This window comes from Parambassis ranga, chromosome 2 (genome assembly GCF_900634625.1).
Source record: "Parambassis ranga chromosome 2, fParRan2.1, whole genome shotgun sequence".
Lineage (NCBI taxonomy): Eukaryota > Metazoa > Chordata > Actinopteri > Ambassidae > Parambassis > Parambassis ranga.
In genome coordinates this window covers 44,364,313-44,388,746 of record NC_041023.1, presented here as the reverse complement: position 1 = coordinate 44,388,746, position 24,434 = coordinate 44,364,313, and the positions used below count along the sequence as shown (strand labels likewise).

At 41.6% G+C, this 24,434-nt stretch overlaps 2 protein-coding genes across 2 annotated transcripts in view; one reads left to right on the top strand and one right to left on the bottom strand.

Annotated features, from left to right (window-relative positions):
- LOC114449940 (major histocompatibility complex class I-related gene protein-like) overlaps positions 1-18,208 on the bottom strand; it is a 212,787-nt gene extending 194,579 nt beyond the window's left edge. The window contains exons 1-7 of the mRNA XM_028427824.1: positions 17,895-18,208; positions 17,100-17,236; positions 16,708-16,974; positions 16,320-16,593; positions 15,745-16,041; positions 15,546-15,656; positions 15,238-15,376 (exon numbers count right to left, since the gene is read on the bottom strand). Coding sequence (XP_028283625.1) covers positions 15,309-15,376; positions 15,546-15,656; positions 15,745-16,041; positions 16,320-16,554 — 711 coding nt within the window. The 5' untranslated portion in view covers positions 16,555-16,593; positions 16,708-16,974; positions 17,100-17,236; positions 17,895-18,208 and the 3' untranslated portion in view covers positions 15,238-15,308. The remainder of the gene's footprint in view (positions 1-15,237; positions 15,377-15,545; positions 15,657-15,744; positions 16,042-16,319; positions 16,594-16,707; positions 16,975-17,099; positions 17,237-17,894) is intronic.
- LOC114448765 (NACHT, LRR and PYD domains-containing protein 3-like) overlaps positions 1-24,434 on the top strand; it is a 71,565-nt gene that overhangs the window by 29,071 nt on the left and 18,060 nt on the right. The window lies entirely within an intron of this gene.

Here is a 24,434-nt window from a genome sequence, read left to right as displayed (position 1 = left end):
CTACAAGCCACAGCCGTCATCTGTGATGCAGGGAGCCAAAGGTGACAGGAACAGGTTACACTTACCAAAATAAAAGTCTGTGTGAAGTACTTTTTTAAATACCTGATATAGCGTAGATTGGTCAAAATCAAACTTCCATAAAATTCTTTCAACAATTTTTGTCTCTTCTCGATTTCTTAACAGTACTGTTTAGCACTTCCCAGTTTTTGTATATTTTGTCTGTGTTCTACAAATGTCTGATGATATACAATTCACAGTAAACCATCTGAGTGGTAGACCTGCAGCTGCCATGATGACTAGAACAACAACGACGACAACAACAACTGCAGCACTGACAGGAACAGTCAGGTTATCAGGCTTCACTGCTGAAAAGATAAAGAGAACAATAGTTTAAGAAGAGTTTATTTATGTTATAATTTAAAGTATTGTAAAACAAAATATAAGATAAATTGACCTCTGTTGGTTCTGATCAGGGTTCCATCCAGTCCAGTGATGATCCTGTCCTCAGCAACATCAAACTGAAACACACAGTGGTACCTCCTCCAGTCTTCAGCTGATGAAACATTCAGATCAACACTCATCTGGAAGGTTCCATCATGGTTGGGGAGGATCTCTCCGTGCTCCACACCTTCATGAATCTCCTCTCCATCTTTGCTCCAGAACATCAGGGCTCTGCCAGGTTAGAAACCTGACTGTCCTGTTGTGTTATTTAATTCACAGCCCATAATGGTCTGAAGGATGTGGACATCTGAAGGCAAAGATTGATCTGTGGATGAGAATAAATGTAATCTGTAAAAAAAAGCAAATATGATGAGTTTGGAGCCATGGGTGGCGACACAGGTGTTCAAGACTGGACTCAGAACACAGCCCTGAGGAAGACCAGTATTGAGGACGGTGGTGGAGGGTGTGGAGGTGCCCATCCTGACATGCTGGGGTCTGTTAGTCCGGAAGTCCTTGATCCACAGAGACAGGCTCCAAGTTGCAGTGTCTGCAGTTTGTTGATTGGTCAGTGTTAATGCAGAGTTGTGGGTAGCTTCTTGAAGCCAGAATGAAATTTGAACATCTCTAAATAACATCCTCTTTAATATAATGGTCAGTGTGCTCAGTCAGTGTGGTCTGAGCTTCACCTGCACATTTTACAGCCACTGTTTCCTGTGATCTGTGGTGATGATGATGAGTACAAGTGATGTGACACAAGCAAGCAGTGTTATCTGATCATAGATTGTTTATTCTGTAGAATTTGTCAGCATGCTATGTTAAGATGGATTTCTATTGACAGTGTCACTCGCCCTGTGTTCACTGCAGAGGCTGCAGGTTTGGATCTATCAGAACTGATCAGTTACTGTCCACTAGAGGGCAGAATTTCAGCATGTTTATTGTCACATCTGTTGGAGGAGTGAAGTGTGCACTAAATGAAGGAATGCCACTCGTTTATTTACATGTAGCGATGGGAGTGTTTTTTAAGTTACAGAATAAGAATCTTCAAATGTTATTTTATCATAAACTGTCAGAACACAATGAGCCTTTTTACTCTTTATTGAAACTTTGTTTATAATATTAACATGTTGCTAAAATTGTCACATTAATCTTCACATTTAGTTTAATGTGTATGGTTACTAGAGAAAAATGTTTTTATAGATAAACAGTCTGATACACAGCGTCATGGAACAGGAAGACAAATAAAAAACTGGTTGTGCAGCTTCTATTTTAAGAAAAGGAAAACTGTGAGTCTGATGAGGAAGAAGTTGATGAACTGAGACATGTTTCATGTGTCAGGTTTCATGTTTTGATAAGTATTACTGCCATTTTAAGGTGCACACTGCTCAGAACAGAACTGCCTAAAACATGGACTCCCTGAGCGACTCCCACTGAATTTCTGATTCTAAGAACTAACACACAGACATCATATAACATTACACACATTTTACAAGGACCACCGCTCACACATGGTCGACCACAATTTGTGAGGCTGAGGAACACCGTCTCGGACATGATAGTGAGCAGCACGGGGGCACCCCAGGGCACAGTACTGTCTCCATTCCTGTTCACACTCTATACATCGGACTTCAGACACTGCTCACAGTCCTGCCACCTGCAGAAGTTCTCGGATGATTCTGCCATTGTGGGCTGTACCAGCAGAGGTCGGGAGGCGGAGTATATGAGTGTGGTGGACAGCTTTGTGGAGTGGTGCGGACAAAACCACCTGCAGCTGAATGTCACAAAGACAAGAGAGCTGGTGGTGGACTTCAGGAAGCACCAGACACTCCCAGACCCGGTCAGCATCAAAGGTACCGTGGACATTATGGACAGCTACAAATACCTGGGTGGACACATTGACCACAAAAGCAGAGGCAATATACAAGAAGGGACAGAGTCGCCTGTATCTCCTAAGGAGACTCAAGTCCTTTAATGTCTGCCAGACCATGCTGCAGATGTTTTACCACTCGGTGGTCTCCAGCATCATCTTCCATTCTGTAGTGTGCTGGGGCAGCAGGATGAAGGCGGCCGACACCAACAGACTCAACAAGCTCATTAGGAAGGCTGGCTCGGTACTGGGTGTGGAGCTGGAGTCTGTGGTGGAGGTGACAGAGAGGAGAATGCTGAGGAAACTCCTCAGTATTCGTAACAACACGTCTCACCCCCTGCATGACACACTGCTGTCCTACAGGAGCACATTCAGTGGTAGACTGAGACTACCGAGGAGCAGCACAGAACGCCACAGGAGGTCCTTCCTGCCAGTGGCCATCAGACTGTATAACTCCTCCCCTTTCTGTAGGGAGAGGAGCTAGATAATCATGTCAGGCATCACTGTCATTCCCTCCACTGGTCTATATTTATGTTTACTTAGCACCTTATATCTCCATATTTGTATCCATGTATCATATATTGTGCTCATACTGCGTACTGTACTCTTATTTTGGATTATAGTGACACTTATACTCTTATACTCTGTACTTAACTGCATTTAATGTAACTTGATACCTCTGGCACAAGAATTTCCTTCGGGATTAATAAAGTTTTATCTTATTGTATCTTATCTTATGGTCGCCATTTTCAGCTGCCACAAGTCCCCATGAACATATACATAAGCTTACTGGATTGAAGGACTAAACATTGACCTCATATTATGTTTTCCTGGTCAGGACGGGCTGGCAAATCCCCTCCAGCCTTTATTTCCCCTCATAAATTAACTTATTTTAATTTAACAAAACCAAGAAATGAATGTCACTTTCAGAAAACAACCTTTCAGATACATTTATAAACAGAGTTGAATGAGGCTTCCTGAGGAGCAGGCCTCACCTGGACCACAACAATCAGGAACTTTAAGAAGATAAAAAAATGACCTGCATTTATGTATCTAGCGCCCCCATGAGGTCACTTCTTTCACTGGGTTTGGTTGTCCTGCCTTTCCCTCGTGATGTCTGGTTGTGATGCTCTTTGTTGTCCTTGTTCCAGTAGTCCACATGTCCCACCTGGTACATGTATTTAGCATATATACAGTATACAGGATATACAGGATAATATTTTACAAAGATGTTCTTAGAAAACAAAATGTTTGTTTCCCTTCAGTGAGCTGTGTTTGTTTCAGTTCATGTTGGAGCTGCTTGAGGTCTCTGATGGCTCCATGCTGACCTCAGCTTCTGTAAGAAAAACATGCAGGAAATATATTGATAACATGCACATTAATGGAAACTTCAGTCAGAAACTAAAATATTATTTCAGACATGTTGTTAAAGTTTAGTCATGTTGAGACTCACTGCTGGAAGCATCAAAATAACACATAGCTCACCTCTCCTCTTTTGATGAATATGATATCCACCTGCACTTGCCATGACGATGACAAGAACAAGAACAACAACTGCAGAGACGACAGGGATGGTCACATGGTCGGGCTTCTCTTCTGAAAAGAGAAGAATAAGAAACAACAATGTTTGTCTCTGTACATTATAATATTAAATAACTGCAAGACAAAAAAATGGGAAATAAATTTACTGCAGTTGGTTTTGATCCGTCTTCTGTTCAGTCCAGTAATGATCCTGTCCTCAGCACCCTCAAACTGAAACTCACAGTGGTACCTCCTCCAGTCTTCAGCTGATGAAACATTCAGATCAACACTCATCTGGAAGGTTCCATCATGGTTGGGGAGGATCTCTCCATGCTCCACACCTTCATGAATCTCCTCTCCATCTTTGCTCCAGAACATCAGGGCTTTGTCAGGGTAGAAACCTGTAGCGTGGCAGCTGACTGCAGAGGAGGGAGTCTTCTGGAGGAGAGACACTGAGGGAGGATCTGGAGGGAGGCGATCAGGCAGAGATAATGGAGGTAGAGAGAGAGAGAGAGTAAAGAAACAAGAAGACATCACTAACTTTTATATATAAATATAAATGTCAATGTAATTTTTAAAACTTGCAGAGTCCATAGTAGAGTCACTGACAGATTTCACTTTGTTCATGCTAACAATGTTTCTTCCACAGGTACAAGGGTTAATCACGGTGTTCCACAGGGTTCTGTGCTCGGACCGATCTTGTTCACCCTCTACATGCTCCCTCTAGGAAACATCATCCAGAAGCACGGCATAAACTTTCATTGTTATGCTGATGATACCCAGCTGTATTTATCTATGAAGCCTGAAGAAACGGAGCCGCTAGTCAGACTACAGGCGTGTCTAAAGGACATAAGGGACTGGATGTCCTCCAATTTTTTTCTATTAAACTCGGACAAGACTGAGGTCATTGTTTTTGGACCTAAACATCTCAGAACTAGTTTATCTGATAATACTTTCTCTCTGGATGGAATTACTCTGGCCTCCACTACGACTGTGAGGAACCTTGGAGTCATCTTTGATCAAGACATGTTTGTCTCTCATATTAAGCAGGTCTCCAAGACTGCTTTCTTTCACCTGCGTAATATTACTAAGATCAGGAGCATCCTCTCTCAGAGTGATGCTGAAAAGCTCATCCATGCTTTTGTCACTTCAAGACTGGACTGCTGCAACTCTTTATTGTCAGGATGTCCACATTCCTCCATCAACAGTCTGCAGCTGATCCAGAACGCAGCAGCTAGAGTTCTGACAGGAAGCAGCCAAAGGGATCATATCTCTCCTGTTCTAGCGTCTCTTCACTGGCTCCCAGTGGACTCAAGAATACACTTCAAGATCCTTCTTCTAACCTACAAGGCTCTTCATGGACTTGCTCCATTGTATCTGCAGGACGTGATTGTACCATATGTTCCTAATAGGACACTCAGATCTCTGAGTGCAGGTTTACTTGTAGTTCCTAGGATTCATAAAAGTAGAACGGGAGGACGAGCTTTCAGCTATCAGGCACCACTGTTATGGAACCAGTTACCATTCTGGGTCCGAGAGGCAGACACTGCCTTTAAGACTAGACTTAAAACTTTTCTGTTTAGTAAGGCATACAGTTAGCCTTAGACCTAGTGTGTAGCACAGCTATGCTGCTCTAGGCCTACGTTGTCGGGGGGCACAAACATGATCCACTGAGCAGTTTCCAACTCACCCTCTGACCTCTCCTTTTCTCTCCTTAGTCTGGCTCACACTGGGTAATATCGTCTCATACTCTTTGTTCACTGTCTTCCTCGTAGTTTTGTGCCTCGCTCTCTCTCTCTCTCTTTGCAGGTCTCAAGACCTGCATACTGACCTGCAGTCCGGCCCCTGATCTCTCCTGTGCTCATCGACTTCACTAGCCCCTGCTGCTCATCTTTGCTTTGATTACTATCAAATTACTATTCCTACTTATGGACTGACGATATATATAGATATCCATTATAAAATAATCACTGTTTCATCTTGCTGTCATGTTTGCTCTGTACTGTATCATGTTTGTATCATGTTTGCTCCTCTCTCTCTCTCTCTCTCTCTCTCTCTCTCTCCTTCATCCTCTCTGTCCTGTCTCCCTCTTCTTCTCCTCCTCCACCCGGCCAACTGGCAGCAGGACTGGTTCCCCCTTAAGTTGACGGGTCCTGCTCAAGGTTTCTTCCTCTTAAAGGGAGTTTTTCCTTGCCACTGCTCTTAGGGGGGTTCGGGTTCTGGGTCTCACGCTCTGAGTTTCTGTGAAGTGCTTTGAGACAGTTTCTGATTGTAAAATGCGCTATATAAATAAAACTGAATTGAACTGAATTGAATAACAACCTGCAGAGGACTGATTCACTGAGTTTATCTGGTTTCTGGACTCACACAGATCTAAACATCAACTTGACTAGTTGTTGGAGGAAAATAACCACAAAGTAATAATTCTATTTTACTGATGGAGAAATAACACAAAGAACCAACCTGTTCTCATCACAGAGCTGTTCGCATAATACAGAACCGTCTTCACCCACACTGGGTAAAAAATCTTGAAGAGGTTCTTGATGTACTCTATTCTGTTGGTGTCTCTGTCCCAAATCTCTTTAATGATGTTGGCTTGAGGACGCAGAGCGATCCATGTGAGCGTATTCACATCAAATTTAAGGAAGTCTTCTCCATTATAGGCATAATCTACCATTCCAAAACACTTTCCTGTTGTTTCATCCAGTTCACAGCCAGCGATACACTGTAAAATGTCAACAGCTGGGGGGGGGGGGGGGGGGGGGGGGTCAGTTTCTATGAGAAGACATTCAATCTGTAAAAACTAACATGCACTGAAAAATAGTACTGTACCTTCACTCTGGCTGGGTTGTATCACGGTGTAAAATATAGCTTTGAAGAAAACATTAAATCTCTCAAAGCAGTCATGATGGGCTGTCTCCAATAGCTGCGGATAATCCTTAAAAAATTTTTCTGCCCAGTCCTGTTTTAATTCATATATTTTGTTGGTGTAATCACAATAAGCCATCTCAACATCATCAACCTTTAAAACATACATGTACTCTGGCAGGTTCTGGAGTCCAGAGGATCCAGTCATGTAAAACTTCGCTGAGTGTTTCACTGCAGGAGAAACATGGATGATGTCAGTGAATAAATAAATACAAATATGATCATTAATATGATGCATTCAGTGTTCTCATGAACTTGTGGAGCAGAAACAAAGATGATAAAGAATGTGTTCTTACCTGCTGATGAAATGTGACAGAAGAGAAACAACAAGAAGAACAAACACATCTGATTCCTCATGGTTAAACAGGTGTCTGACAGAAGAAGCAGCTGGTGGAGCTCCTTTAGAAGAGACTGGCCGAATCTGAAAGGAACATCTGATGTGCGTGTGAACGTTTTGGACGGATACAAATCTAAATTTTATGTGGGAGGAGCAGAAGAGAACCTACATGAGCTTTTAAAGACTTATTGTTCCATCATGCTGCAGACAAGATCATAGCAACAACCAAGAAATAATGTGTGTGATTATTCTTTATTTACTTGACAGAGATGTTTGTCATTAATCACAAAACTGTGAGATTTTGTCTGTATGTAAAAACTCAGAGATTCTGGACACATGACAAAAGGTGTGTTACAGTGATATGAGGAAACAGCAGGAGGTAAAAGAAGAACAGGTTGAGCAGGTTTTATTTTTAGAAAAGTATAACTGAGGAGGTGAAGATGAACATTTGTATAAACTGAAAGATGTTTCTTGTGTTATTTTTGGTATTTTGATTAGAAGATCACACAGACCTGTTCCAGACAACATGGACTCTCCTGATCAACATCCACTGAGTCAGTGCTAATCTTTGAATGTAATCCAATATGCTGTTAAAGTCCAGAAACACAGCAGATCATGTTCTCACCTGAAGAGCTCATAATAATGTAACACAAACAACAAAGTTCTAAATGACCAGCTCCTCCTCTGGTTTTGCTCTTCACAACACCAACATTTGTTTCCCCACATGTTCCATATGAGACCTCTACATGGAAGAAGTGGAGAGAAGAGCCCTGAGTTCCTTTCCTGGACCCACCCCTGCCCGGTTTAGATATGTGGATGAAACCTGGGTTAAAATCAAGACCAATGAAGTAGTCACTCGGGAGGACACCAGGGACAACAATCTGGCCTTCTTGGACTGCACGGTACATATTGAGGAGGACAGGAGCCTCAATGTGGAAGTGTACAGGAAACCCACACACTGACCAGTACCTGTTGTTTGATTCACACCACCCACTGGAACACAAACTGGGAGTCATCAGGACCTTGCAGCACAGAGCACAAACTGTACCCACCAGCTCAGAGGGGAAGAAGAAGGAGCAACACCACATCAGGAAGGCCCTGCAGACCTGTGGCTACCCCAAGTGGGCACTCATCAAAGCCACAAAAACAAGACCCCCCAACAACAAGAAGAAGGACGACACCAGGCGGAGAAAGAACATCTCCATTCCATATGTGTCAGGAGTATCAGAGAAACTCAGCAGGATCTTCAACAACCATGACATCCCGGTCCATTTCAAACCTATAACAACACTGAGACAGAGACTGGTTCACCCGAAGGATAAGATTCCCAGGGAGAAACACAGCAATGTGATATATGCAGTCCAGTGCAGTGAGGAATGCTCTGATCTGTACATTGGAGAAACTAAACAACCACTCCACAGAAGAATGGCTCAGCACAGGAGAGCCACCTCCTCAGGACAAGACTCAGCTGTTCACCTCCACCTCAGAGACAAAGGACACTCCTTTGAGGACAACAATGTCCACATCTTAGACAGGGAGGAAAGGTGGTATGAAAGAGGAGTCAAGGAAGCCATCTATGTTAAGCTGGAAAAACCTTCCTTTAACAGAGGTGGTGGCCTCAGACATCATCTTTCTACCACATACAATGCAGTGATTCCATCCATTCCCAGGAAGTTTACACATACTCACAGTAAGAACAAAGGGCTGTCAACCAGTCCCCCTCCGGCAGTTTCATAGTCGTTAGCCAGTCGTTAGACACACCTGGCCCAGTCAGCCAGAACATCACAGGTAAGTATGGAAACATTTAGTGCTATTGTTTGTAAGTTTTTTAAGTTTTACCCAGACCCACCCACTGAGGTCTGTAACCACATATAAACCATGTTTCCCCACCAAACAGTTAGAACTGATGAAGCTGCTTGGATGAGCAGCGAAACGTCTTCAAGAAAACTCTACAAGTCCAGACGCCTTGCTTCAATCTTCTCTATGTATGATGACCTGGATGACTGAGAATCTTCATCAACATCCCGCTTTAACCACTACACTGTTAACACTAATCAGATTCAAACTTCTTTCAGGATACCTCAAAGAATGCTGTGTAAAACTGCACCACAGGTGACTTAGTTTGTCCACTAGGGGGCAGTGTCTCAGCTGTAGAGGGGAGTGAAGTGTGCACTGACATGCTGATGACAGGATGTCACTCATTTATTTACAACTTACAGAATAAAAGCCTTCAACTGTTATTAGTGTCAAGGACATGTAAGTTTGTGTAAATCAAAGTTTATTGTCTGCACACTTGTAGTTAACAAACATATGTATTCTATTAAGAAGAAAGCCATCTGTATGTGTGCAGCGCTGTCTTTTGATAACACAAACCTCTGTGTGCAAGTTAGTGTCAATCAGGGTTCGAGGAGAGGACACAAGATCAGGACAGGCAGCAGAGTAGATAGTAACAAAAGTCCTTTATTGGAGGTGAAGGTCAGCACACAGGTGATCAGTCCAAACAGGCAAAAGTACAAAGGGCTATCTAAATACAAGGAGCCTAAAGACACTAAAAACCACTCTGGAACAAAGACCGGGCTGATGGGCTCCATGAGAAACACAAGACAAACTGGCCGGGGGTGGAAGGAGAGACAACGAGACACAGCTGAGACACATTATGGCGAAGCAGGCATTCAACAAGGAGGGAGTCACAGGAGGAAGCAAAACACTCAAAGAGGCAACACAGCCTTCAAACTAAAACAGGAAGTAACCAACACAATCCAAGAAAATAATGCTGAACACAAAAATAACCAGACTACAGTTCAAGAACAACCAAGAACTCAGGATTTAAACAGAAAACAAGAAAAACAAAACACCAGGTCAACATATTATTAGTGTGTTTCCCAGCAGTCTCTGCAGCAGGTTTAACTCCTGTGGGTGAGTTACTTTTACAAAACTGTACAATGAAAGTGACAGAAATCATGAGCTGTGAGCTGTGTTTGTTTCAGCTGTAAGGTTTGTGGCCTCTGGGAGCTCAGTGCTGTCCTCAGCTTCTGTGAGGAAACATGCAGGAAATATATTGATAACATGTAAATGAATGGAGAGCTTCAGTCTGACATTAAAATGTTATACTAAAATCATTTAAACCATTAAAGTTCAGTCAACATCAAAATGAAACCAGCATAGTTCACCTTTCTTCTTTTTATGAACCATGTGTCCTGCTGCAGTTGCCATGACGACAAGAGCAAGAACGACAAGAACTGCAGCGACGACAGGGACAATCAGGTTATCAGGCTTCACTGCTGAAAAGAGGAAACAAAGAATAGTTTTAGTTATGTTTTATAATAATTTAAACTAATTGTAAAACAAAATATGAAATCAATCTACCTCTGTTGGTTCTGATCAGGGTTCCATCCAGCTCAGTGATGATCCTGTCCTTGACACCCTCAAACTGAAACACACAGTGGTACCTCCTCCAGTCCTCCTCTGGGACTGATGAAACATTCAGAACAACACTCATCTGGAAGGTTCCATCATGGTTGGGGAGGATCTCTCCGTGCTCCACACCTTCATGAATCTCCTCTCCATCTTTGCTCCAGAACATCAGGGCTCTGTCAGGGTAGAAACCTGTAGCGTGGCAGCTGACTGCAGAGGAGGGAGTCTTCTGGAGGAGAGACACTGAGGGAGGATCTGGAGGGAGGAGATCAGGCAGAGATAATGGAGGTAGAGAGAGAGAAAAGAAACAAGAAGATGCAATAAGAAATTAAAACATCACTAACTTTTCATTCATAAGAAGAAATTAAGACATCACTAACTTTATATATAGAAATGTAAATATACGGTATTACAATATGCATGCATCATGTCTCCTGCAGTAGGCTACAGAGAACATCCTCTCTGCAATATTACACTGACATACTTATAATTACTATGCAACAAAACACAGAATGTTTCCTTTATATAATTCATTTTTAATCTTTCTTCAGAACCTTACAGCTCTGTGCTGTTAGACTCAGACACATCAGATCATCAACTCAGTGTTGGTTTCTATTCACATCTGATTGTTGGTGCAGCAGAGGAATGATCTAAACTGCTACTTGACTTGCTGGTGGAGGCAAGTAACTACATCTATCCATACATCATCTGTCCTGCAGTGCAGGGGCACTGGGGCTGGAGCCTGGCCCAGCTATCTACGGGTGAGGGAGGCTTGGTACACCCTGGACAGGTGACCAGTCCCTAACACAGACACGTACACAAACAAACAAGCACACTCACAATTTAGAGTCAGAGTTGAACCAGGAACCTTATTGCTGTGAGGCGACAGCAACCACTGCACCACCAATAATGATATTTAATTTAGTAGAATACAAACAACCAACCTGTTCTCATCAGAGCGCTCTTCCCATGTTTCAGACACCTCTTGAGCACCTCTGGTAAAACCTCACTGACTGATACCTGAGCAAATTGTAGGTCCCATAACTGTGTTATGTTGCTGGCTTGAGGACTCAGAGGGATCCATGTGAGGGTCTTCATATCAAAACCAAGGAAATCTTCTCCATTATAACCAAAATTTGCAAAGCCAGAAAGCTGTCCTGTTGTTTCATCGAAGTCACAGCCTGATATACACTGTAAAATGTGGACGCCTGAGGGGGATTAAGGTTTAACATATTACCAATACAGATTTCATTATATATACTACAAAAATACATAATAATTAAACATATTACCGTACCTTCACTTTGGCTGGATTGTTTAAAAGTAGAAATTGCAATTTTGAAAACAAGAGGCAATCTCATGAAGCAGTCCTGACGGGCTGTCTCTGATAGCTGGGTATCCTTGTTAAATAATTTTTCTGCCCAGTCCTGTTTTGGTTCAAGTATCTTGTTGGCACCATCACAATAAATCACCTCAACATCATCAATCTTTAAAACATACATGAACTCTGGCAGGTTCTGGAGTCCAGAGGATGCAGTGCTGTAAGCTTTCAGTGTATGTTTCACTGTAGGAGAAACATGGATGATGTCAGTGAATAAATAAATACAAATATGATCATAAATATGATGTATTCAGTGTTCTCATGAACTTGTGGATCAGAAACAAAGATGATAAAGAATGTGTTCTTACCTGCTGATGAAATGTGACAGAAGAGAAACAACAAGAAGAACAAACACATCTGATTCTTCATGGTTAAACAGGTGTCTGACAGAAGAAGCAGCTGGTGGAGCTCCTTTAGAAGAGACTGGCAGAATCTGAAAGAAACACAGCTGATGTATGTGTGAACGTTTTGGATGGATAAAAAAAAGAAATATTTATGTGGGAGGAGCAGAAGAGAACCTACATTTAGAGAGCTTCTTCTTATACATGTGTATAAATATGTCCAGCATGAAATTATTTGTATTTACTTGACAGAGATGTTTGTAAATCATGAAAATGTGAGATTCTGTCTGTATGTAAAAGCATCATTGATTCTGGACACATCAACAGAACAAACCTGTGTTATACACTCACATGAGGAAGCAGCAGGAACAGGTGGAGCAGCTTTTAGTTTTATGAAAGATTTGAGAACTGAGATTGTTGAAAAGGTGAAGATGAACATTTAAATAACGTGAGACATGTTTCTTGTGTCAGGTTTGATCAATGAACTAAGAAAACATTCAGACTGTAAAAACTATCAAAGGATTTCTGCCTGAGTGTTTTGTTAGATTTTATTATACACATACACAGGAACACTCACATACTGTACTCTGCAGCAGAAACACTGATGTCAGTATAGAAATGAATATAAACATGATTAGAAATGTGATGCATTCAATATGATTTATTGTTCTCACTAACATGAGACTAAAAGCAGAGGGACTGTGACAGAGCGGAGCAGAAATAAAGATAAAGAATGTGTTCTTACCTGCTGAAGAAATGTGACAGAAGAGAAACAAGAAGAAGAACAAACTCATGGATTTATAACATGTAGCACAGAAGAAGCTGCTGTAGATCGCTTTGGAATGGCAGAATCTGAAAGTGAAACAAAGTGTGAACCTGTTGGACAGGTCAGAATTTAAAGAGACAGAGCAACCGTCCTTCACAGTTTCTGTCTGGTCCTCTTGGTGGAGGTGTTGTGGGGCTTCTCCTCCTCCTGGCAGCCTGCATCACTGGAGCCTTCGTGTGGAGGAGGAGCAGAGATGGTGAGGGACAGCACTGAAGCTGAACACCTCAAAGTGTCCTTTCATGAATGCAGAACTGTTTCTCACATCGTCTCTCACGTGTGTTTCAGGGTTTCGGCTCGTTAACAGTAAGTCTCCCTTTAAATGGATTCTCTTCTTTGGGATGAGCAGCTCGGTGTGTTGGACCACAGCAGGTTTAACCCTTTGTCCTCCTGACAGGATGAAGACTGACACGTGCAGTGACATCACATCTGCACATCTGGAGAGGACTGATTTTACAGAAAAGTATTGTGACAGTTTTCATAGCAGTGACCTCCATCCAGACTCTTCTCTTCTGTGTGGACTGAACCAACCAGTAGAGGGCAGACTGCGACAAGAAAACAACTACACAAGTCGTTTCACAATATCAGAAGCACCTGAAACAAGCAGCTGATGTGAGGAAACCCTCAAACATGTTAGATTGTCTCTATGCTGAAGAATGGGCTAAGATTCCTCCAGTCTGTGGACGACTGATCAGCAGTTTGTTATTATTGCTGCACAAGGAGGTCCTGCTGAGAGGACAGGTTCACATCCTGTTACCTCTCACATGGTAGATGTAATATTGGATCATTTTCTTGAATAAAAGTGAAACTTGTCTGTCTCCTTAGCTTGATTGGGTTCTCCTTTTCTACTTTCAGGACTATTTTTGGCTCATATTTAGAGAGAAATATTTCAAGCAGCACTGTATATGAAGGTACTAAGAAACCTCAGAGGGCTCAGAGGTCAGTGACGTCTGTCCTCAGACTGTGTGGCTCTGTGAGTGTGTGACAGGCAAACTTCAGCAGCTTGTGCTCGGTGTGATTTTCTTCTTCTTCTGCCTCCAAATCCTAAAACATGATGAAAGTTGTGTTTCTGTTGTTCTGCCACACTGCTTCTTCAGGTGAGATCACTTCAATGATGAATCACTTATTTTGATATAATCTCTATTGTACTCAACCTGTTACATTGTGTTGTTCTCTTCTGTGTTAAAATCTCAATGTGCACATGTTTGCACGAAAGTTGTGCAAGAGTGTCGAGGAATTCATTCATTTGCTCATGTTTGGACTGTTTTTCTGTGTAGCTGTGTTTTGTTCTTCCTCTTTGACCAGGACTCCCTTGAAAAAAAGGCTGTAAATCTCAATGGGATTTTTCCAGGTTAAATAAAAATAAAGACATAACAAGCCACACAGAGCCTGCTCTGACTCTGCCCTAACAGTGACATCTGCAGGATTTCAAACATTGCAGGCAACCTGGATAAGGAATGTGGAGAGAGAATGAACTAGGTCCATTCATTCTGACATGTGGACACCAAGTGAATGAACATAACTAGCTGATAATAAAGAGCTGACTGAATGGAACTATGTCTATTCCAATTTTTTACAGAATGTGAAATAAAAGAATTTATTTTGAAATTTAATTCAACAAATTAAACAAATTAAAGACCATGATCAGCTCGTCTCAGAGAGGACAGACGCTATCATTAACAACAAGTAGGAGGATGTGAGTGAGACTACACCAACACATGAGCTCAGTAACATGGAAGAAAGTCATTTACTTATTTTTCATTTCAGAAAGATGCGCATTGTCATAAAAGTGTCATATACAGTCATATACAGAAGGCTTCTTTAGGTCAGGATGCTGTCACAGTGCAATGGTTCCTCTCTGCGTTGTCATGTATCCGTCCATCCCTTCATGTATCAGTCCATCTGTCTGAAGCAGTTTGACTACAAAGGACATTCAGGAGCTCAGTAAACACTAAAATGATTTTTGTGCCTGCAGTGGATCTGTTTCCATCTGAAACAACACCTGTTCACAGCAGCTTCTATCATCCCCGAGCTGCGTCGCTATGACAACAAATCTGCAGCTCTTTTAAATGAAACTTTGAATTGAACTGAGTAAAAAGTACGCTGTGAAACAGAGCATCCACATCAACAGACTTATTATGTCTGAACACTGACATCATTACAGAGCTGAACAGAGTCTGTCTATGAGGATATTATACTAATTATATATATTATATATTTTACAAAGATGATCTTAGAAAACATGACGTTTGTTTCCTTCAGTGAGCTGTGTTTGTTTCAGTGTTCAGCTTTGTGACCTCTGGGAGCTCAGTGCTGTCCTCAGCTTCTGTGAGGAAACATGCAGGAAACATATTGATAACATGTCAATGAATGGAGAGCTTCAGTCTGACATTAAAGTGTTATTTCAGAGTGTCAGAATATCTGTCATGTGTAGACTCAGCATTAAAGATTTATTACTTGTTAAAGTTTCGACATCAAAATAAAACATAGCTCACCTTTCTTCTTTTTATGAAACATGTATCCACCTGCAGTTGCCATGACGATGAGAGCAAGAACAACAACAACAACTGCAGCAATGACAGGGACGGTCAGGTTATCAGGCTTCACTGATGAGAAGAGAAGAACAAAAGATTAAGAAGAGTTTTATTATAATTTAAACTAAGTGAAAGACACACAAATATGAAATCAATCTACCTCTGTTGGTTCTGATCAGGGTTCCATCCAGCTCAGTGATGATCCTGTCCTCAGCACCCTCAAACTGAAACACACAGTGGTACCTCCTCCAGTCTTCAGCTGATGAAACATTCAGATCAACACTCATCTGGAAGGTTCCATCATGGTTGGGGAGGATCTCTCCGTGCTCCACACCTTCATGAATCTCCTCTCCATCTTTGCTCCAGAACATCAGGGCTCTGTCAGGGTAGAAACCTGTAGCGTGGCAGCTGACTGCAGAGGAGGGAGTCTTCTGGAGGAGAGACACTGAGGGACGATCTGGAGGGAGGAGATCAGGCAGAGATAATGGAGGTAGAGAGAGAGAAAGGAAACAAGAAGACATCACTAACTTTTATATATAAATATAAATGCATTGTGTCAATGTAAGTTTTAAAACTTGTAGAGTCCATAACAACCTGCAGAGGACTGATTCACTGAGTTTATCTGGTTTCTGGACTCACACAGATCTAAACATCAACTTGACTAGTTGTTGGAGGAAAGTAACCACAAAGTAATAATTCTATTTTACTGTTGGAGAAATAACACAAAGAACCAACCTGTTCTCATCAGAGAGCTTCTCCCATGTTCTAGAAACATCTTCAGCCACTGTGGGCAAAAATGTTTGATGAGGTCCTTATTATAGTGTATCATGGTCCTGTTTCTGTCCCACATCTGTTTAATGATGCTGGCTTGAGGACTCAGAGCGATCCATGTGAGGGTCTTCAGATCTAATCTAAGGAAGTCTTCTCCATTATAACCAAAATGTAGAAGAAGACTGTCCTGTTGTTTCATCCAGTTCACAGCCAGCTCTACACTGTACGATGATGTCACCTGAAAGGGGGGGGGGTGTGTAACATTACTTGTTTAATAAAAAAGAAGCTGTTCCATCTGTAAAAACTAATAATGGATTTCTATTTAGATTTCAGTATAAACATGATACTGTACCTTCACTTTGGATGTTTTGTCTCAAACTATAGATTGCAGATTTGAAGAGAAAAGGTATTCTCACGAAGCAGTCATGACAGCCTTCCTCTAATTGCTCAGGATTCTTGTTATAAAATTTAACCACCCAGTCCTGTTTTAATTCAAATATCTTTTTGGTGCTGTCACAGCGAGTCACATCCGCATCATCAGCCTTTGCAACATACATGAACTCTGACACATTCTGGAGTCCGGAGGATGTGGTGATGTAAATCTTCAGTGTATGTTTCACTGCAGGAGAAACATGGATGATGTCAGTGAATAAATAAATACAAATATGATCATTAATATGATGCATTCAGTGTTCTCATGAACTTGTGGAGCAGAAATAAAGATGATAAAGAATGTGTTCTTACCTGCTGATGAAATGTGGCAGAAGAGAAACAAGAAGAACAAACACATCTGATTCTTCATGGTTAAACAGATGTCTGACAGAAGAAGCAGCTGGTGGAGCTCCTTTAGAAGAGACTGGCAGAATCTGAAAGGAACACAGCTGATGTGTGTGAACCTGCTGAACAGATAAACATCTAAAGAAATATTTATGTGGGAGGAGCAGAAGAGAACCTACATTTAGAGAGCTTCTTCTTATACATGTGTATACAGCCGTCCAGCATGAAATTATTTTTATTTACTTGACAGAGATGTTTGTAAATCATGAAAATGTGAGATTCTGTCTGTATGTAAAAGCATCAGTGCTTCTGGACACATCAACAGAACAAACTTGTGCTAAAGATGCTAAAGATAAACATTTAAATAAACTGAGACATGTTTCTCGTGTCAGGTTTGGTATTTTTTTAGTTCCAGGGTCACACAGGCCTGTCTGCAACAACATGGACTCTGCTGACCAGCATGGACCCACTGAGTCACTTTACACAACTTTGATCAATGACAGAAATCAGATGTATAATAAAATCTAACACAACAGACAGAAATCCTTTGTCAGTTTTTACAGACTGAAGCTATCAAAGGATTTCTGTCTGTTTTGTTAGATTGTATTATACATGTGTACAGGAACATTCTGTACACTTCAGCAGAAACACTGATGTCAGTAAATCCAGTATGATTCACTGTTCTCAGTAACATGTGACTAAAAGAAGAGGGACTGTGACAGAGCGGAGCAGAAATAAAGCTGATAAAGAATGTGTTCTTACCTGCTGATGAAATGTGACAGAAGAGAAACAACAAGAAGAACAAACATCTGATTTATAACACTGAAAACATGTCGGCTATGCCAGAAAAAACTAATGGTGGAGCTCCTTTAGACCAGACTGGCTGAAGGTGGAAGTGAAACTTCATGTGTGAACTTGTTGGACACATCAGAATTTAAAGAGACAGAGCAAAACCAATGCTCATGTCTGAAGTGTTTCTGATGTGTACAGTTCATTTTAATGTTTATATTTCTAATCACTTTAAAGAGTTTCTAGTTATAAATGTTTTTTTCTTCCATCGTGTTACACACATTAGAAATAATGTGATTTTTTTCATTTACTTGAAGGAATGTAATTGATGGTTGCTGCTAAAGTCCAAAAACACAGCAGATCATGTAACATGTCCTCACCTGAGGAGCTCATAATAATGTAACAACAAAGTTCTAAAACAAGTCTGACACACCCCAAACCCATCTGGACCACAGCGACCAGACACTTTTAAGAAGATGAAAATTATATCTAGCGCCCCCATGGGGTCACATGGAGAAGATCACATACTTAAAAGCCATACAACTCTGTATATTTCAGAAAACATGTGATTGTGTGTTTGTGTTCACTCTGAGAGGCTCCAGGTTCAGTGAAACACTTCAAACACATCAGTTATGGTCCACTAGGGGGCAGTGTCTCATCTGTTCTCATCATCTCATCTGTTATATTATACAAGCAGAGCAATGGACTGTCAGGCTTTTTATGTTCTGCTGGCTCCTTGACTCCTTCATCATAAATGTGTGTAAATAAGAACAGCACACAGTCGTACTTCCTCCAATCATCAGTTCCACCTCACACCAGAGTTTCATTGATTAAAACACACACATAGAAAACTGAGCAGCTCCTTTCTGTGACTGCAGGCTTTAAGAAGGTGCTGCTGATCAGCAGCTCTTAATGATTGATCACCATCAGGTGTGCAGAGCTCAACGAACCAGGTGCTTCCTGCTCTGGTCCTGTGTGTGTGTGTGTGTGTGTGTGTGTGTGTAGCACAGAAACAGCAGGACAACAATATAATAATAAAAATATTTTTACCTTAAATAATAAACAAATACATGAAAATAATAACCAGGAACATAGTGTCTATATTCTATGATTACTTTGTACAATCTTTAGTATTATAATACCAGGTTAGAATTAAAGGACAAACACAACAAATGAAGTACAATGTTTAAAAATACAGCTTCAATTACAATTACATTAAAATAATATGGTTATTTAACTATTTGCCTCTAATGTGAGCATATTGCTGCAGGGAAAGGACTCAGTGGGTCATATCATCTTTATAAAACCAGTCAAACCTCATGTCACAGATTTTTGAACCCCTCATTTGTCAGGAAAGTTTTCTATTGACAGTGTTGCTGATGAAAGGATGTCACTCACTTTTACATGTAATGATGGGGGTGTGATTTTTTTAAGTTATATAATAAGAGTCCCAAATGTCATATGTACCATAAACTGTCAGAATACACAAACAGACTGATGGGCTGTGAGCCTTTATACTGAAACTTTGACTTGTTTATCATATTAATATGATTAATATTTATCCTTACGTTTAGTTTAGTTTAGTTTAGTTTAGTTTAGTTTAGTTTAGTTTAGTTTAGTTTAGTTTAGTTTAGTTTAGGTAGGAGAACGGGAGATCGGCGGCTGAGATCAAGTGGCTGGATCGGCAGGGACCGCAGGAGCAGGAGATGTGGGCTGTGTCTCATTTCAGGGTCTGCATCCTTCGGAGTGCGCATTTTAAGGCCGCTTACGTCACAAAGCTGCGCGAAGGCTGTCCCAATTCGCCAAAAGTCGAAGGGTCCTTCAAATGCGTCCTCCTTTTGCCTGAATTTGGAGGACGCATCGCTACCATCCTTCGTGGCCTTAAATATCCCACAATGCTTTGCGGACCTACTTTTTGTCCAATAGTACGATGACGGACCAAGCGAGCGGCACCGGCAGGAGTGCCGAATTCACATTTAAATGTAAGTACAGAGCAGTAGTTCGAGAGTTTTAAAATGCTAGTAGTGACAGTGGCATTAAAAAAATGAGTTTTATATTTACAAACATGACGTCCTGTTGATACGAGGCGCTGTAAACTAAACGCTTTGATTGAATGTTTCTGGACTGTTTACTGTAGTACAGTATAAAGTATAGTTCACGTGAGGAGCAATATTATCGTTATTATATCAAACGGTCATTCTGCCTGTTGGCATTTTGTTGAAGGAGGAGCAGAGAGAAACAGAAGAAAACCTGACAATTGATAACGGAGGAGATGAGACTGGAGAGGGAGAGAGAGAGAGGGAGAGAGAGAGAGAGAGAGAGGGAGGGAGAGAGAGAGAGAGAGAGAGGGAGGGGGAGAGAGAGAGGGAGGGAGAGGGAGAGGGGGGGAGAGCAGAGAAAGAGAGAGAGAGAGGGAGGGAGAGAGAGAGAGGGAGGGAGGGGGAGAGAGAGGGGGAGAGGGGGAGAGCAGAGAAAGAACGGACAGACCTCAGCTCATACAGAGGATGTTGGACAGCAGTGATTTTATGTTCTGTGTTATTTAAATGTTACTTATTAAATTAAAGGATGATATTAAATCGTTCTTGTCTCTGTGTTCTTAAACTCTTCTAACCTTGTTACATTATGTGTTTCATCACCTATTTATAATTTAAGTAAACTTTTGAACAACTTCTCAGTGACCACAGTAAATCATTTATTGTGTGTGTGTTGTGTTATGTACAATATTTACAAAGACACAGTTTGAACATTTCTAACTATTTACCAGTGGGCATTATGAAAATGTACAGTTTATTATTTATAAAAATCAGCAGAAAATACTATTCACAAAGAACATATATATAAATGTTTGGCTGAGCAGGAGTCCTTGGTGCTGCTGGACTGGATGATGCCACGGTGAAGACCTTGGAGTCCTCTGGCTGTGAGTGGGACATCATCTGGGGGAGGGGGGTGTCTGTCTCCTCTGTCCACCACATCGTCCATCAGGGTTTGCAGAGCTGACGATCGGCGGCTGCCATGTTACTAAAGATGTTTTTAAAAAGGGCAAAAATAAAAATAATAGTTACTTCAACAGAGCGGCTTCCAACGCAGCTTAAAATATGAAAAGCTATAAAATATGTATCCTCACCCTCCAAAGGTGATGATGGTCAGTACACCTCCTCCAGGACAGACAGCTGGTCCTGCAGGGAGCCCCACTCTCCTCCACCCAGCAGTAATTCTCTGGTGTAGTGACAGACCTGATGCTTAATGACACATTAAAGCAGTGGTTTCAGGGTTATTTGCAGGGTTCGTACACATTTAGCTATTTATTTAAAGTATTAAAATTACAAACAGACCCTGTATCAAGTCTTACAATTGAATCAAATATAAATTACATTTAATCATATTTGTCTATCTACTGGTTATATATCTAGCGTTTGCTCAGTAACCGGTATATTAATTATGATCAATAATATGGTTAAACAGCAGCTTACCGTCACCTCCCCACTGCGCTCTCCCAGCCTGAAGAAAATGAGCCGTCACAGGTTTTGCTGCCGCTGGAGCCGCCTCTCCTCTTCCTCCAACAACAAATAAATATATTAAAATATTTCAAATGTCTAAATCCACACTGTTGTCCCGCTTGTTGTGTAGTCCGTGTTGTGTCGCTGTCGCTGCTTTTGTTTTTCCCGGGGCAAAATTTATGACGTCGCGCCACAATCAGGAAGTGATTTGAAGGCCAGACCGTCCCATTTACCAACGGTGGAGGATCCTCCGGAGGATCCTCAGGAGGACGCGGCCTCCTGAGACCGCGTAGGCTGCGCACTCCGAAGGATGCAGACCCTGAAATGGGACACAGCCGAAGTTTGTTCGCTAGTTGAACAGAAGTGTAACTACTGTGAGTGTTTTATCACATCTGAATGGCTGCTGCTGAGTTTCTGAGAGGTTTTATCAGCGAGCGGCTAACTGCTGCTGCTGCTGAAATATTGGGAGTGTTTGAACAAACTATCGTCCAGTACGAGGAAGAGATGGACCGTCAGCGCAAACTGCTGGATCTCCTCCTGAAGCCTGAGATCAAGTTACACAGAACAGGTATGTAAACATGACAATGTCACGGAACAACAACGGCTCTGTTTGAAAAGAGTGCACATTCAGCACATAGTGTTTCTAACAGGAGGACACTGACTTCATGACTTGAAGCTAAGCTGGGTGAAGACGCTCGCACATTACCACTGTGTACGTCATCAGTTGTTAAGCTGAGCATGATCGATGTAGCCCAAGTTGATAATCGTTTTCATTTATTGCGGTTCATCCGTTCAAACGTGACCTGAACAACAACAATATGAGTTTTTGTTCACAACCAAAAGTTTAGCGGCGTCAACAGAGTTTTTTGGTGTCCGTTCATCTGCCTGATCAAAATACTGCAGCACTAAACAATCAATACAGACAATAGCTGCTTAGAATACGCGGACATTATTACATGTTGTTGTCATTATCGTCATGGTTTGTGTAGTTCACTGTTGATTTGTGGTTTAACCTACATGTTTAAAAAGTAAACAGTACAGCACTGATATGATCCATTACATGTTGGCTGGTAGCTGAATTCCACGCAGTGCCGTGGTGCACACCTCCACAGACCACAGCCAGGTTAAGATGTGACAGCTTAACATCCACAGAAGATTTGTGGCTCCTGTCTGCCAATGACCGACACAGACAGCAGTATAATCCTGATGTTTACTTCCTGGTTTGGTTTGGTCAAATGCACTGGAAGTGACGCCAGAATACACCTGCGCTGCTGATGCTGTGCACTGTATGATCAACAGCACGCAGCATCAGCAGCACTAAAGCTGCTTGCTGAGAAGGTGTACACAGAAGCTGTGTGAGAAGGGCAGGGGGCAGGGGACAGTTCACCCAGGTCTCCCAAATGGAACGGACAAGGGGGAAACGGGGATCTCTCTCCCTCTTCTGATGGCGTGCGTCATTGTGTGTTTGTGTATAGTAGCGTGAATGATCGAAGGAGTGAGAGCTCTTAATACAAGATCCTTAAACAGCACACAAGCTTTTGGGCCGTGTCAACAAAGCGGACAGACAGCTGAGTGCTGCGAGCTGTCACAGAAATGTTCATTTTCAAGTCGTTCAAACACTGAGAATAAGGAAAACATGTATTGTACAAATGTAGGAAATTACATGATTGAAACACATGTTTTCACGGCAGTAACTTTTATGTCTGGAAAAAACTAACATGATGTGACAGTAAAGGTGTTCATTTTTCACTTCAGCACTCTGAAGGGTTAATGAGAGCTGCTGTGGACTGTAGATGTGGAGTTTGATTAAAAGCAGCCACAGTCAGTCACAACTTCTGAATAAATACCTAAATAAAGGCCCTAATATTATTAGGTTTAAGTGTATCATTAGTTTTAGTATAAGAAGGTGCTGAACTGTTCAGAGGCTTGAAGCAGCTTGTAGGAGCAGCTAAACATCTTCAAGGAACTCTATCAAGTCCAGTTGTCCTGCTTCAAGCTTTTCAAAGGAAATGACCTGGATGAATCACTGAGGTTCCGTTTTTGACAAATGAGCTACTGTCATGGAGATCACATAAACTCTCTGTTTTCTTCTGACCTTTGACCTGCAGATCTCCCTCAACAACACAGTTGTCAAGTGGAGGATGTTCTGGCTGACCAGCAGCTCTGTAACCAGAAGAAGAACTCCATTCTGGAGCAGGAGGAACCAGAACCTCCACAGGTTAAAGAGGAACAGCAGGAAGTCTGCACCAGTCATGAAGGAGAGCAGCATGTACTGAAAGAGGAGACTGATCCCTCTGTAGTAACTGCTGCTTATGATGGACCAGAACCAAACCATGACATGGTTCTCTCTCACGACGCTCCTCAAGGTAAAACGTCTCTAAAATGTCAAACTTGTGAAAAATGACATGTGACATGTAGATTTTTTACCTTGATATATGATTTTGTTTTTCCTTGTATTAAGCTGCTCAGGTATTCCTTCAGAGACTTCTGTCTGTGTATGTGACTGCTCCTTGCAGGAAAAAAAAGCATGTGACTTACAGTTGTTTTCTTGGGTTTTAATTTTAACAGTAATGAGTAATGGTTGTAACAGCACAACATAGACCCTGATATGAACTCAGTGTAACAGGTACTACATGGATCTTGAGGTGGTACAAGTGTGCAAAGTAGTGCAAGATGGAAAGTAAACAGTGCAAATAGTCATCAGGTGGATCATGATTGGAGCAGCTACAGTGACTATACTAAAGTGACAGTGCAGAGCAGTATGATTACTTAAGCTTGTCCCATTTTGGGGACAGCAGTGGCGCAGTGGTATAGCAGGGTTGTCCAATAACCAGAAGGTTGTATGACACTGCTTGGCAGCAGCCTTAAAGAATTTCCCTCTGGGATTACTAAAGTATCTAAAAAAAAAAAAAATACTCCACCAGAACCAAGAACTTTCTTCTTGCTCACGAGGTGGTAAAAACAAGAACGTTCCTTTCAGCATCAGAGTTTTTACACTCTATGAGAAGCGTGTGTG